The sequence below is a fragment of the Xiphophorus maculatus genome, chromosome 13, assembly GCF_002775205.1.
Source record: "Xiphophorus maculatus strain JP 163 A chromosome 13, X_maculatus-5.0-male, whole genome shotgun sequence".
Classification (NCBI taxonomy): Eukaryota; Metazoa; Chordata; class Actinopteri; order Cyprinodontiformes; family Poeciliidae; genus Xiphophorus; species Xiphophorus maculatus.
Genome location: NC_036455.1, coordinates 23962379 through 23977114, shown reverse-complemented (window position 1 = coordinate 23977114; position 14736 = coordinate 23962379). Strand labels below are relative to the sequence as shown.

The following is a 14736-nucleotide window of genomic DNA, read 5'->3' as shown; positions in this document are numbered from 1 at the left end:
TTTCTTGGCTATAAGATTAAAGAATAGCCAGTGAATGCAAATTTAGAAGATTTTTCTTAAAAACCACTATCTACAAGCCTGTAATAGCAGCTACTTCTTAACTTGAACAAGAAATTTGAATAACTGCACGTGAATGTCAGTTGTAGCAAGGCGTTTCTGGGAGTCGTTTTCTTGCTTCAAAATGGTTAAAACTGAAATAATGAAGAACATACAAAAACATAGCTTTTTGCCAGTGTTTAATAGTTGTAATGCTCACCAAAGTGCAAGTTGTCACCATGCAGAGAGCGAATACTTCAGTATTTTTGTTTTGTTAGTTTAAATGGAAAAGTGGTTAAAAAAAGTCAAACAAAAAATAAAAATGTCTTTACATTAACGACATTAATTGTGACTCAGGCGCCCAAACGTTTACAGGGCGCCTGCAAACGCTTGGGCTATACAAATACAGTATACAGCTATACTGCATTTGTATAGCTGCAAAATACCCAGCTGTTACAATGTTTGTCATTCAACAAGTATGCCATAATGCATCCTGTTCCACATACTGCAAACCTGCGACAGCTTCATTAGCACCTGCACAAATTCAAACACCACAGCATCTCTAAAATTACCTCATTTTTTACTGTTTCACTTTTTATTTTATCTCCTCGAGTCATGACTTATTTTTTGTTTTTTCTTGTGTCGGCAACCATTCCTCTGTGGTTCTAGACACACCGTTGGTTTGCTGAGAACAGGGAGTGCTGTCTTCTGGCAGATCTGGTTAGGATCGAGGGACTTCGTTCGGTGTCTCAAAGCTGGCTGAGATACCGATGTGGTCAGAAGGGGGAAAACAGAACTGATGTGTGAGGCGAACAGATGGGTCCAGTGGCTGGATGAAGCAGAGCCTGGGGGAGAGGTTGACCATGAAACAGGGCGTGACTTGAGTTTGTTGCGGTTTGGAAGGAGAAGGGTGCCAGCGGTGGTAGAGCAGCAGCGGCAACGGATAATTGACGATGTAGGACACAGGAGGCGAGAGGTTTGGTCAAGTCTTGGTTTTTTCGCAGAGTTAGTCTTATCTGAGGAAGAAGCACACAAAAAAAAACCTACCATCAGGTTCTTTTCTTCTCCTATAAATACTTTCAGATTGGCATCAGCAGAGTCATGAACAGCACCCCGGGCTCTCCTTGGCACCGTGCCTTTAAAAATTTCCTTTTTAATCGCAGTATCACTACTTCACACTGAAAAGGTTTAGTGAGAGAAATTTTACTGTGGCCATTTTAGCCATTTTCCTTCCATACCCCTCTATTCATTGTCCCACCTCTGGTCCCATAGCTGTTGCTAATTTAGTTAATGAGACTCACCTGTTGATCACTCCACTATCCCCCCTCCTCCGTGTTTGGTTTTCTTGTTTGGTTTCTTTGATTCTAGTCTCTTGTCACAACTATGCCTCGCCTGTTGGTCCTTGTTTGTTTCCTGCTGTGTGTCATTTGTACATTTACGTTCCTTTCTTCTCTTTTAAATTAACTTTAAAACGATTCCGTCTCCCTCCTGTTTGCGTTTGCGTCCTCCACCGGCACAAAACAAGACACCCAGAGAGTTTGTTGTCAAAAACTTCAACCTTAGTTTCATCTGAACCAACCACATGGTTCCAGCTGAAGTCGCAGGAGTGTTTTGCAAGCTTCACATGTTCTTGTTTTTGATGGTAAAACAGAAAAGACTTTTTCATAGTAAGCCTCTGGCTGGCATATAGGAAACTTTAAATGGCCTCCATTCAATACTTCCCAATCGTTTCTGTTGTTTTCAAACAGCAAGCCCCCTGCCATCCTTCTGTGTGTGTGGCTGATGGCAAGGTATATGTTTTTATTCTACGCTGCTTTCCGAGATAAATGTACTCGTGCCTCACTAGACTGCTTTGCTTTACTGTTTGTCATGTTATAAAGAGTGACCTCAATTTCACCTCATATTAATATCCTGGGACAATATGAAGTAATAGAGTCATATTTAAAGAGTTTGTAAACAATCTGCTCAATTAAAACAGAAAAAAAAATCAGCTAGTGCTGTAATTAGATCGGCTTACAGCGAGGATAGATTAGATTGTGGTGGAAATGGTGACTGAATAGATGTACTCAAATTAAAGATTGGATTTTCTCAATTTGTTGGTGTGAAATTGGGCTTCTGCAATCAAGATTGAATGATTTATTTTAAGGCCCGTTACACATTTATCAATAATTGTTGAACATGCTGCATTTATTCATCCTGAATAATTTCAAACATCAAAGCCATACGGAGGCGAAAAACTGTCTCACCTCTGTGAAACTGTTTTTATAGCTGACATTTTAGTTCACTGGGCGCAGGGAGTTTCCTTCCTAGAAAAGGCCCCTGAGAATATACTCTTGTACGCAAACCCAACGATGAGAGAAAAGAACAACAGCACTGAGACAGAACAGTACTCACTGCCTGGAGACTTTGGAGTCGCTGAGTGGGAGCGTAGGGGCTGAACTTTGGTTTGGCTGGTTTACCTGCTGCTCTGTCCTTGTGTCTTCTGCTGCTGATGTGCTGGAGCAGAAGACGGAAAGATAAAACGTACAGCAAATTGCATCCAGACAGACACAGCAAGAGTGTAAAAGTGAAGATGAAAAGGAAAAAAATGGGAGCAGCTTTCTTTGTTTCAAAAGATGAATAATTTGTCCAAATGACATAAAGGAAAATAAAAAACACATTTTGTTTTTATCATATATACAGTACAGACCAAAAGTTTGGACACGCCTTTTAATTCAATGAGTTTCCTTAATTTTCATGACTATTGACATTGTAGATTCACACTGAAGGCATCAAAACTATGAATAACACATGTGGAAATATGCACTAAACAAAAAAGTGTAAAACAACTGAAAATACCCCATATATTCTAGTTTATTCAAAGTAGCAACCTTTTGCTGTGATTACTGCTTTGCACACACTCTGCATTTTCTTGATGAGCTTCAAGATCTGTACTGTATATATATATATAAAATGGGCAGATTTGAAGGTCCTTTTGATTTGACTGACCAGAACAAACAGATGGCTGCTACTTGCGTGGTATAAAATCAGCAGCGAGCCGTTAAATATTCATGAGCACCTGGCCAAAGTTAACTTTGCAACAGTTAGGTATGGAGACCAACACTATGTAGTCACATCACGAACAGAGAGGACAGCGTCAGACACAAATGCTCACTGAAACAGAAAAGGCTCAGCAGCTTTGTGCTCATTATCTTGGGAGATCAGCGATTTTAACTCACCTGCATCGACAGGTGTGAGATGTACCCACTGTGATTTGAAATAAAATATGCAGAGTCCCACATATCCTCATACATAACTGCAATTCATGATGGGAAATGAGATGAAGTTGTTGAACTGTGTGAATAGCAAATGCGGGAGACAGCTGACCTTTTTAAAGCTTTAGAGTCTATGCAAAAGAAGTCTGATAAACCGTGATCTCTGACGTCTGGTACTTCATTTGATGGTTGTACTCTACAGTATGGTCAGTAAAAAAAACAAAAAAAACACACCAGAACCTTTGTTCCACATATCATGAAAGCATACTAATTCTTTCTATTGTGATGAGTCAAAAAAGGGGGAAAAAAGTACCTTTCATGCAACATAATCACATTGTCTTAATCACTTTTTAAAGTCACAGAAGTGACTTTACTTGTTTAAAATAAAAATCCCCAAACATTTCATATGCAAGGCACTGTGGACAAAAACTTCAAAATAAAACGTAAATAAGAAGCTTTATTTTTCCCCAAGGCAAAAGCCAATGAGTTCCCCTGGATAAACTGAGTTTTTCAGTCCAGTGCCTTTTCATCTGCAAAGAAATCTCCCTTCCTGGTTTTGTTTAAACCCTTTGATGTTTTATTCCTTTAAAGTTGTTTTTTTATATAACTTTGCAAATAAGTGGCAAGCACTTAATAATTAAAAAAATTATTAAGTCATCTAGATATATGTTTTGACATATTAATATGTCAAACACATCAATATGTCTGCCATATTATTGTCAAACAATAATATGATGAAACACGTCATGTTATTGTTGGACATGTTTTGCATAATATTCAAGCACCAAAATCCCACAACACCTTCACACCTGTCTGCTTGTGTTGCAGTTTCATTGCACCAGGCAGCCCAGAAGTTACTCATTTAAAAGCGATTAAAGCTGGAATGTGTAAAATTTGCCTCCACATTAAGTCTTCATGCAGCACAGCTCACCTGTTTGAGCTGAGTCTCAGAGTTGACATGCACGTCACAGATCTCACAATGAAAAGTTTTGTTTTGGAGTCCAGTTGACGGCTCAGATGGAGAGGCCATCTTAGATTTGACTCCTATCCTGGGAAAAGACTTAATGGCTCCATCGCCGCTTCGGGCCTCAAGCATCGTTTTGTGCTTAGTACCTGAGCACACATGACGTAATGTTAGCAAAGGCTCAAACACGACGCACAAAGGAAGTGCTTGACGACACACTCACTGTTTCTTACCGCTGTTGTGAGCCTGGAGCTGAGAGGCAGAGTTCACAGCCACCTTGCAGAGGGAGCAGTAGAGAAGTCGTTTCGCTTTCTCTTCCTCTGTCTCTTGATCTGGAGTCTCGGCTTCGCCATCTTTCTCAGCTGTACTCGGACTGGCTGGCAGGGAGTGGTTGGTGGGTTCTTTTGTTGTTTCAGCGAGACCGCTACTTAACGATGTTGTGTCTGAAGCAGAGTTTGGGGCCGAGGGGTCTAAAATCAGAGAAATTCAAGAGAAGAGACATGGTTACTCAAAAGAGATGGCTTAAAAGGAAATAGATGACGCATAAAGAAGTGTGAGATGACGCTGAGACACACACTGGCCATCAAACACCCATACAGCAGAAAAAATACTTTACAAAAAAAACTTCACACTAATGTCAAGATTTAACACTTTGGATCTGAACGAAGAACAAGCTGAAATCCCACATCATGTTTCATGTAAGTTTATTAAAACTGTGTGAACTTGCATAAAAATCAAAATGTATCTGATGAGATTTTGGGTGATATCTCTTTTGTGAGTAAATTATGATAAATGGTTTTAGATTTGAGAGACTATGGGATACTTATAGCAAGTATATCATGTTAAAATAAGACATTAATACTAGAAGTGACTTTGGGTGAAGAAACTGTTTCAAGTTTTAAATCTCTTTTAGTGTGTTATTAATTTTTGATTAAACACTGATTTTTGTGTGGAAATAGGTTTGTGCTTAGTCTCCTCAAACGGCTTAGTGTCCTTTTCCAGCACCACCCTAACCCTTCACTCGTTGATCATGGTAAAAAAAATAAAAAGATCAGGAAAGTGATGGAGTTTTTAAAAAGTGATCAGCTGGTCATAAAGAATATGATCCAGAAGGAGAAGAAGGATGTGTGAAGTTTTGATCTATAAAAGATGCATAGATTCAGCCTGTGCACAGCTTTAATGTTGAAATTCAGCTCATCTTGTTTGTGTTTGGCTGAAAACTCCCTAAATAAGTATATATGTGCAAGCAAAAACATGCAAAACAGCTGTGATTAATAGTAGAGGCTGCACAAATCTGGCAGCACTGATTCTGCGCTGGCCGGGATCTTTCCACATGGAGTTTGCATGTTCTCCCTGTGCATACAGTACAGACCAAATGTTTGGACACACCTTCTCATTGAATTCAATGAGAAGGTACTGTATGTAGATTCTCTCCAGTTCTCCGGTTTCCTTCCTTGGTCCCAAAACAACATTTAGGTTAATTGGTCTCTAAGCTGCCATTAGGCGTGAGCATATATGGTTGTTTGCTCTGTGTTGGACTGGTGACCTACCCAGATATGCCATTTACCCAGTTGCTTTTGGAGATCGGCAACATGATAAGTCAGAATGGATGAACAGATCATCTATGATCAATAGTAAATTTGTAGTTTCATTTGATTAATAGCTCTTGGTCATTTTCTCGTTGTCTTTGAATAAGTCAAATAAATTAAAGTTCTCGTCTCTAGAAATGTAACTGGTTGATAAATATGGAAGAGTGGTTGATTGGAAAGTTATATGGTATATCATAATATGTTACATCTTTAACCTGAGTATAATAGTCAATTTCTAAGTCCAGATTTAGGGATTTGGCTGATGCTTTAATTGACTTGCTGTTCATGTATCCATGAACTCATCCTCGTTGTCTTTAAAACTAACGGTCTCTGACAGTTCCCTGAGACGTCAATCAAATTACTTTTTCTTTCCAGACGAAAGCTAAAAACTCACCAGGCAAAAGGAGATTATGAGTCTTATCAACTTCTCTTGTCACGCAACACTCAATTATTTCCCTTTGGATCTGTCTGCAAGCTCTTTAATTGACAGTTCTACATACAGATTAGTTGGCTCTGTTATCTTCAGTGAGAACCTAACCTGGTCCTCGAGGAGCACAGGCTGATTTAACAGAATCACTCAATGCTATTAACTATGATTAGCCCAGCCTAGCTGAGTGGGTTTTTATTTGCTCTCACTGATCTCCCTTTGTCTAGATATTCAAGCGCTCAACCTAAAGCAAACTCCAGCCTGAAAAGGTTCTTTCATTCATTCTCAAACATCAAAAACTACTTTTGTGGGGTTAGGAATGGATGCAGGATCTTTCTCGTTCTTAAGCCTGGTGAAACCTATTGCTTTTGTTTCTCAACACCTACACAAAGGCATTAGCATGGGCAAGAAAACCAAAACAACACACACATATGCTGGAAAGCGATTAATGCTTTCGACACACCTCCACAGTAATGCCGACATGCCTCCAGATGCACATACGCTACAGGCGCACTGTACGGCTGCCCACAGATCGCATTCAAAGCATTTTTCAATGTGCTTTTGATCTCAGGAGGCCACTGAATGAGGTCAGAAAATGTAGACACAAAGACGGAGGAGAGGATAATGCTCAACCTTTAATCTGCTCGCTGTGCAACCCAACGCAGCAGGAGGATTCTCACATCAAAGAGTTAAAGTCGTGACTGAGAAGAGAAGGTTCAAGCTGTACGTTCATATATCTAACTCTGCGATATAAGTGAAGTCCATACGCACATACACAAAAGCACAGAGGAGCGTGCCTGCCTTCAGACACACCTTCTGATGTTGTGTCAGAGCCAGAGGGCTGTGAGCAGGATGACGAGAGGATTTGTGATGTGGTTTCCTTGGTGACCGGTTCGAAGGTCTTGATCTTTGAATCTGGGGCGTCCAGAGCTTTGAGTCTTTTCGCGTGCCTCGTGCCGCTGTAGTGAGAGGACGCCTGAGCCTGTATGTTGTGAGAGAAAACATAAAAACATAAAAGTAAGCAGAACCAGCACAGATCCTTTCACATTGCAACACTTTATATGAGGAATCCTTCGCTCCCGTAGTCACATAACATGCAGAAACTAGGTTACAAGTACAGGGACTTGCAAAAGTATTAATGCCCCTTGACATTTTTTTTTATCAACTTACAGCTACACACTTCAATGTTAGAATGTAGGAAGGACAATAAAACAGGGATTCCATGTTTTTTTTTTTTAACGGAAAACTGCAGCGTCTTTTTATTTTCACCCCCCTGGTACAATAGAACCAGGTTTTGCTAAATTTACAGCTGCAAATCTTTCCGGGAGTGTTTCTACTGGTGTTGCACATAAAAGCCTGAAAGTTTTTTATGTAATATTTTCCATTACACTATGGCTCAAGCACAGTCCATGTGGAGAGAGACTTTCTGTGAACATAAATTTTCAAGTCACAGATTCTCAATTTGATTTAGACTTCACTAAGATATTTCAGGAAATAAATATGGTTTGTTTTATACCATTCCACTGTAAATCTGTCTGTGTGTTGGGAGTTGCTGTCTTGCTGGAGGGTGAACCTCCACCCCAATCTTTTGCAGCCTCTAAAAAGTTTTCTTCCAGGAATCTCCTGAATTTACAACCATTCATTTCCCCGTCAATTCTGACCAGCATCACTGCAGAAAAACATTATCACAGCATGATGCTGCCTTCTCTATGTTTAATGGTGGGGGGGTGTTTAGGGTGATGAGCAGTGTTAGATTTCTTTCACACACACTCTTTGGTAGGTTTAGCTTTTGGTTTCATCTAACCAGATCACCTTCTTTCATTTGTTTGCTGTGTCATCTACATTGTGACAAACTGCGAACGGGACTTCTTAGGGATTCCTTATTTTTACTCTTCACTAAAAGAAAGCTTTGTGCAGTTCAGAGCCAGTCGCCGAACAGCAAACAGATTCTCCTTCATGAGATGTGGACCTCTGCAGCTAGGGTTACCACAGACCTCTTTGCTGCTTCTTTTATTATGTCCTCCTTGCTCTGCTAGTCGGCTTAGATTGATGTCCAGCTCTTGGTAGTTTTGCACTTGTGCCATTTTTACTCTTTGTGATGTCAGATGATGGATTGGGCAGAGCTCCGTGAGATATTCAAAGTTTAGGATATTGTTTTATAACCTTGACATTGTTTTAAACTTCTTCATAACTGTTTCGGTTCATTGGTCTTCACAGAGGCTACTTCTTCACTTAGTGCTCTAAACGTCACAGTAAAATTCATTGAATTTTGATTAAAGCTGCAGTATGTAACTTTTATTTTTTTAAAAAGATGTTTTTTATTTGTCAAAGCTGTCGCTTTGTCATGCCAGTATAAGGCATACAATCTGTGAAAAAAAAATCAAACTCCTCTGCCTTCTCTCAATGCTACTATTACCATCTGCAGAAATTCATGACTTCCACTCAAAAACAACCAATAAGAACCATGAGGAAGCGTTGTCAGTCATACTCATGTATGCGCTGAGCATTCGTGGCAGGCTCAGAGAAGTTGTGGCGTAGCAGCGAGCAAGGGGGAGAATGTGAGCATTGACTACATGAGCATGATCGACAGCACTAAGACTTTCCTCCTGGTTCTGACTGGTCGTTTCTGACAAGCATTATATTTCTTACTTTGAGCCATATATTTTGTAGTTAGAGAGTAGGCAGAGGAGCTTGTTTTTTACACAGATTATCTGTCAAACTATAATATACTGGGATGACATAGTGACAAGTCTAACAAATGGAAAAAAAAAAAAAAATTATAAGTTACATATTGCAGTTTTAAAAGTTTCTTGAGTCTGTTCAACAAATATGGAGTAACCTTTGCTATTATCAACTCTAGTTGTAAATTATGGGTAAAAGGTGTCGTATTGTAACAGCTTTCTAAGTTTTACACCTTAATTCCTAAAATTCTGCAACTCGTGACCTCTAAATCCCCCTAAAATGTCCGGTTGATTTTACAAAAGCTTTCTTTTGAAAGGGAGACATTAGATGTTTTCCTCAGTCAATCAGACATTGCATAAGGCAGCTAAACGTCCTCGGATCCAGTCAAACAGCCTTGAATCAAGGGCAGGTCTCTTCAGCCGTTCAACTGTCATAAAAAGGGTGTGTGTGAAAAAGCAAAAGACGGCACAGGAGTAACAGCTTAAAGTGAATGTTTCCCTTGAGACACCACCCACCTCAGAGTTGAATCTCACTCGGCAAACGCCGCAGGAGCCGGGCTTCCTCTTCAGGGGTGAAGTTAACCCGAAGCATGGGCTAATCAGAGCCTTGTGGATATGATCCATCTGCTGCAACAGATAATAAATGCTTAAAATCTGACTCATGTTGCAGGAAGGATGATATAAACACTTTTTATTTGCTGTTATATGATCCTTTTAGGAAATGTGGAATAAAAAAATCCATAATTAGCACATTAGCATCTATAACATCGCACATCATATGCAAAATTGCACTTTGCACATTACATTTATTCAATGTCCAACACCTTTAAGCTTAAAACTCGGCAGTCAATAAACCGAGAATATTGGATTTACAGCAGGTCAGTCTGTTCTCAGTTTCTCACCTTTTTAGTGTGCTGAAAAAAATGTGCATCAGCATGTTCACATAAATCTTTTTAATATGCTTTCTGTGATGTTTAGCTTTCTGTCCTTTGGCAGAAAATGTCTGATTTGATCCAAATGCCCATAAGAATAGCTTTCCCTGATAAAGATGTTACAACTCTTAAAATAAATGCATTCCAAGAGCACAATCTTACATGAAAGGTTTATCCAAAACAGCCTTTGAATTGATTTATTCACTAGGAAAAGAAACATACTAATTTTTTTTTTAACAAAGTCACCAGTCCCTCATTTATTAACACTACTGTGAATTTCCATGAAAGTAAGCTAGAACATTTTATATTTACAATCAAGTAACACAGAGACATGATTTGTGTTAATCTTCATAAGTCAAGAAATGGCTTCAAGAAAATTGACTAAATATAACGTACTGATATTTACAATCAGAGCAAGAATTAAAAAAATCTGAACTAAACAGGAACTGTGATAAACAAAGCTGGATGTGGACCTTAGTTTATCCTGAGCATGACGGTAGAGAAAGTAAAGATATTCTAGAGGTTCACTTATAGAGAACTGGTGGCATCTTGACATCACCAAAATGCTGGTTTGGTAAGATAAGACTAGATAAGTTTTCTGGTTGAATCAGAAGAGTAAAACAAACTCTGATGGGTTTCAGTGAACTTTCATCCATTGTCCTGGCAATCTGTGCATAGTCAGTTTAGAGAATTAACCAATGTAAACCCTAATTTTGTTGGACTGGAGGTACACTGCTTGCAGATCGGAACCAGTTGAAATTTGAACCCAAGAGCTACTTGACACTATGCAGCCCTGGACTACAACAACCAACAAATATCTGGAAACCATGTTATGCTCCCTATCAATATACCTTAATGGATGCTGTGGTGATTGAAACGCAAGGAGACGTAAAATAGATTAAATACTCTCATACCAGCAAGAACGGGATGCAAAAACACTAGCAACAGAGGTGGCATAAAGTGTAACAACAAACAATTTAGTAAAAATCATTCATTTATTAAATTAAGTCCCTCCCCCCTAAAAAACTATGCTACTGCAATAAAAGATTCATTTGCATTTCTTTACCTTTGGTGCCAATAAATGTGGGTAGAATGTGTTAATTCACCAAATACACAAAATAAATAGCAGTCAGAGCCTCTGACTGTCACCCTAGAACACCTGCATCTGGACCTAAAACAAACTGAACAAGCTAAAACGGAGCATCTTTTAGTCACCAGGGTTGTCTGGTTCGGAAGAACATGAGCCACGTTTTCAGGTCTCGCTCCTTTCTTTGCATAAAGCCTTAATAAACTGAAGTGTGTGGGCTCTTCATTTAAGGAAACGGCCTTTAGCTAAGCCATCCAGACTGAACCCTCCTTCTATAACCTTTACGGTGTGGTGAAGAAGCTCAGTTTTGGTCTTAATATAAAACGGCAGGGGGCAATGAGTTTTAGCGACTCACATACCTGAGCACATGGCTTGGATTTCTAAAGTAACTGAAACATGACAGTAAACTCAGACATGAACTGTAGCAGTACAATTATATTATGAGCAAATATTTATTGGCTGCTTTATTCTCTACTGATTAATTCAGATCTTTGAAACAAAACTAAATCATCGCAGTATTTTCACATAACAAAGACATAACAACTGAGCAAAATGCACAAAAAAAATCATTGATCTATGAGACGAAATGTATGCATTTTATCTTTAAATTTAATTGTTGTTGCAGCTTATTAAGTATTATTTCTTTATATGTTGTCTGCTTCAAGCTAACACACTGAGTATAGGTTAATCAGTCAATAGGCTCATGGTAACAGGAGGCTCAGATTTTGCCTGCAAAACACCACGTGTGGCAGAAAGTCAACACTGGAAATCACCCTGACCATCCCCACCTTGCATAATCATGCTATGAGAATATTTTCTTTAACAGTGAAGTTGACAACATAGTGAATAGAGCTACAGAAGAAAACCTGAGGAGGCAAGAGAGTCTGGAATAGAAGGTCCAGCTGGAGAACGACACCAACCGTTCAGGCAGAGCTACAATGAAATAGTTTAGATCAAAGCATGTTTCTGTGATAGAATGACCTAGTCAAAGTTCAGACCTAAATCCTATCGAGTCCAGGAAGACCTGAAAGTTACTGTTCACTGATGTTCTTGGGCATTTCACAAGAAAGACAAAAGATTTTAGTCTCTAGGCTGTATTACTCTCTTTGCTCTTAGGTACAAGATCACAAAGTTCAACTTCAGTGTGAGATACTTGCACACTCCAACTTCATTTTAAGAGTCCTCTGCTCATTGGACTGCATGTAAGGATGGAAATTTGAACACCCCTATGCTGTTGTTGATGGAAACATCACTCTGGATGCCATTACAAACTAATAAAAACCAGCCTTTTTGCTATTAGTAGCGTTTCTCCTATAGGAGGAAAAGCAAGTTTACAGAATCTCATTTTTTCCAGTAGCAAAATTTCCTCTCAAGGGACAATGTCCTACAGAGATTGAAGGAAAACCACTGTATGCTAGAAGTTGTCCACATCCTGAGGCACTAGTGTCAGGAATTCATTACAAATTGCAATTAAAAAATAAAAAAATAATTGTATGGCATAGCAGAGTAAAATGGCCCTCCGTTTAGTGTGTTTCACAAGAAAATCTCTCTAATCAGCCCAGATTGCATCAAATAGATCTAAAGAAGTGGAGTATGGTAGCCCAAGATGGCAAAACAAGTCTAAATAGTTCAGCCACAATGTGCCAAATTCATTCTAGATACTTCGTAAAGCTTCAAAAGAAAGTACGGCCACATAATATTCAGAGATCTGGGTCTTAATTTAAAATTGTCTAAAGATGCCCAGAGACTGTTTTCCTTCATGACTTGGTTGGAGTCCATTTGGACCACCACGAAGCCGTGCTGACCACAGCTTCTGTAAGCCATTAAAAAAAAACAAGCTTTTTTTTACTGCAACCTTTTAAACCTGCAGGAGTTCCTGGTTCAGGTCTGTTTCAGTGTAAGAAATTATAATTTGAAGAAAGTAGGAACATTTGTGTAGAAATGTTTGTGTTGCTTTACAAACATCGGAAAATCAATAACTTAATGACGAAATTCCACCTCTAAGACAAAGATAACTCAAGTAAACAGTTTTCAAATGACTATTTCATTTTTAAGGGAGAAAAGTTGTCCAAACCAACCTGTCCCTTTAAGAAAACATAATTTCTCTCCCTGTCAAATCATGAATTAACTGTATAAACGGTTCGGTTTCACCGTTAAGGCCAGCTTAATGACATCGATAAAATCAAAAGTATCACTAAAATATATGATCATAATAAACCCCAGTCCAAAAAAAAACAACTGAAAATGCAGATCACATGCAAATGCAAATCTCGATGAGTCGTTATCTACAAATCAGAAACACTAATATTGGTTAGCTTAGACCAGAGGTGTTAAACTCCAGTCCTCAAGGGCCACTGTCCTGCAACTGCTGCACCACACCTGAATAGAATAATTAGGTCATTAAGGCTCTGGAGAACTGATCTACACAAGAAGGAGGTCATTAAGCCATTTCATTCCAGTGTTTTGTACCTGTGGCACATCTAAAAACTGCAGGACAGCGGCCCTGGAGGACTGGAGTTTGAAACATGTGGCTTAGACCAATTGTTTTTCCATATTTACTCACATTTTCTGGCTCTTATGTTATCTTGTTTCATAGTGACATTTTTAAACATGACCATTTTACAACGACAGAAGCAATCTGTGGGGCAAATATCATTTCCCAGGACTGATAAACACACATCTGCCTTAAATGGTATGTCTTATTTTGAAGAAGTGCCAAGAGAAATCAGTTTTCGTGTCAAGTCACTTCTTAAACAGAAAAAGAGAAAGTTGATTAAAAAAAAAATTGAGTTGCATTCATTTTATAGCAAGTGATTTTATTTTAAACAGTCGTTTCTCGAGAGGCTTTTCCCTTGCTGAATAAATACACCCATTGTTTTTACAGCGTTTCTATGTGAAACTATGCTACTGTAATAAAAAAAAAAACAACATGAATCTATTTAAACTGGACATTGGTACGGGTCAGTCAGGTTGTTCTGCTAGCTCCAGGAACAGAGAACAGCTGCAGGGATTTTAGCTAAATTCCTCTTCAGACATGAAAAACAGAGCCTGCGTATGTGTAATCTTTCCGATTGTTTTTGATTTTCATAAGCAGCGGCGGCACTGGAATGCGTATCTGTCTCCACTGTTTTCTCTCTCTCCCACTTGAAGATTATTTCTTGTGTTACTCCTGAAAAAAACAAAGTATGACAACAAGAATCCAGGATGTTACTTTAAAAACATTTCAAGCAACTGTGGGTGTGGTGTTTGTGTTTCTGGAAGAGACTGAACATCAGAGCTCCTGCAGTTCTCTTTCACCTCTGATCACACGTTTCCCACTCCACCTCTCCATCTGCTCACCTCTAAACTCTCCCTTAGCTTCCATCTGATTAAAGTCACCTTCTTGCATCCCAGTGGTCTTGCTCTCCTACCCTCAACTCCTTTCATGCTCTTCATAGCCTACAAGCACCTGTGGCAAAGTCAGCTCGCCCTTTTTACTCATTTCTTCCTTTCCCCCCCCCCCGCACAAAAACACACACAGAAATCGCATCACCTGCAAATACAAATCCCCAGAATGAAGAGGTCACACATAGCACACAGCATCAATTACAATCAGTTCAGTCTTTCTGCAGACTCTCTGACACTCAGCAGCGGCAGCTTGTCAGACGCACTCAGCTCCAGGGAGCCGGTTGAGGCTGAAACATTTCTTTGAATGAAACAAAGCAGACTGTTTTTTTCTTTTTTTTTTGTTTAGCTGGATCATAATCAAGATCCAAGATTTATAATG

At 39.1% G+C, this 14736-nt stretch overlaps 1 protein-coding gene across 4 annotated transcripts in view; it reads right to left on the bottom strand.

Moving 5' to 3' along the window:
* Positions 1–219: 219 nt before the first annotated feature.
* LOC102221291 (zinc finger protein 385D-like) overlaps positions 220–14736 on the bottom strand; it is a 29248-nt gene continuing 14731 nt past the window's right edge. For 2 of the 4 annotated variants that reach the window (XM_023345369.1, XM_014476066.2), the window contains 6 exons: positions 9468–9578; positions 7084–7252; positions 4488–4724; positions 4222–4403; positions 2431–2532; positions 220–1052 (listed from right to left, as the gene is read on the bottom strand). In XM_023345369.1, the coding sequence (XP_023201137.1) occupies positions 813–1052; positions 2431–2532; positions 4222–4403; positions 4488–4724; positions 7084–7252; positions 9468–9578 (1041 nt within the window). In that variant the 3' untranslated portion in view covers positions 220–812. The remainder of the gene's footprint in view (positions 1053–2430; positions 2533–4221; positions 4404–4487; positions 4725–7083; positions 7253–9467; positions 9579–14736) is intronic. The other 2 variants (XM_023345371.1, XM_023345372.1) reach the window with 1 other exon arrangement.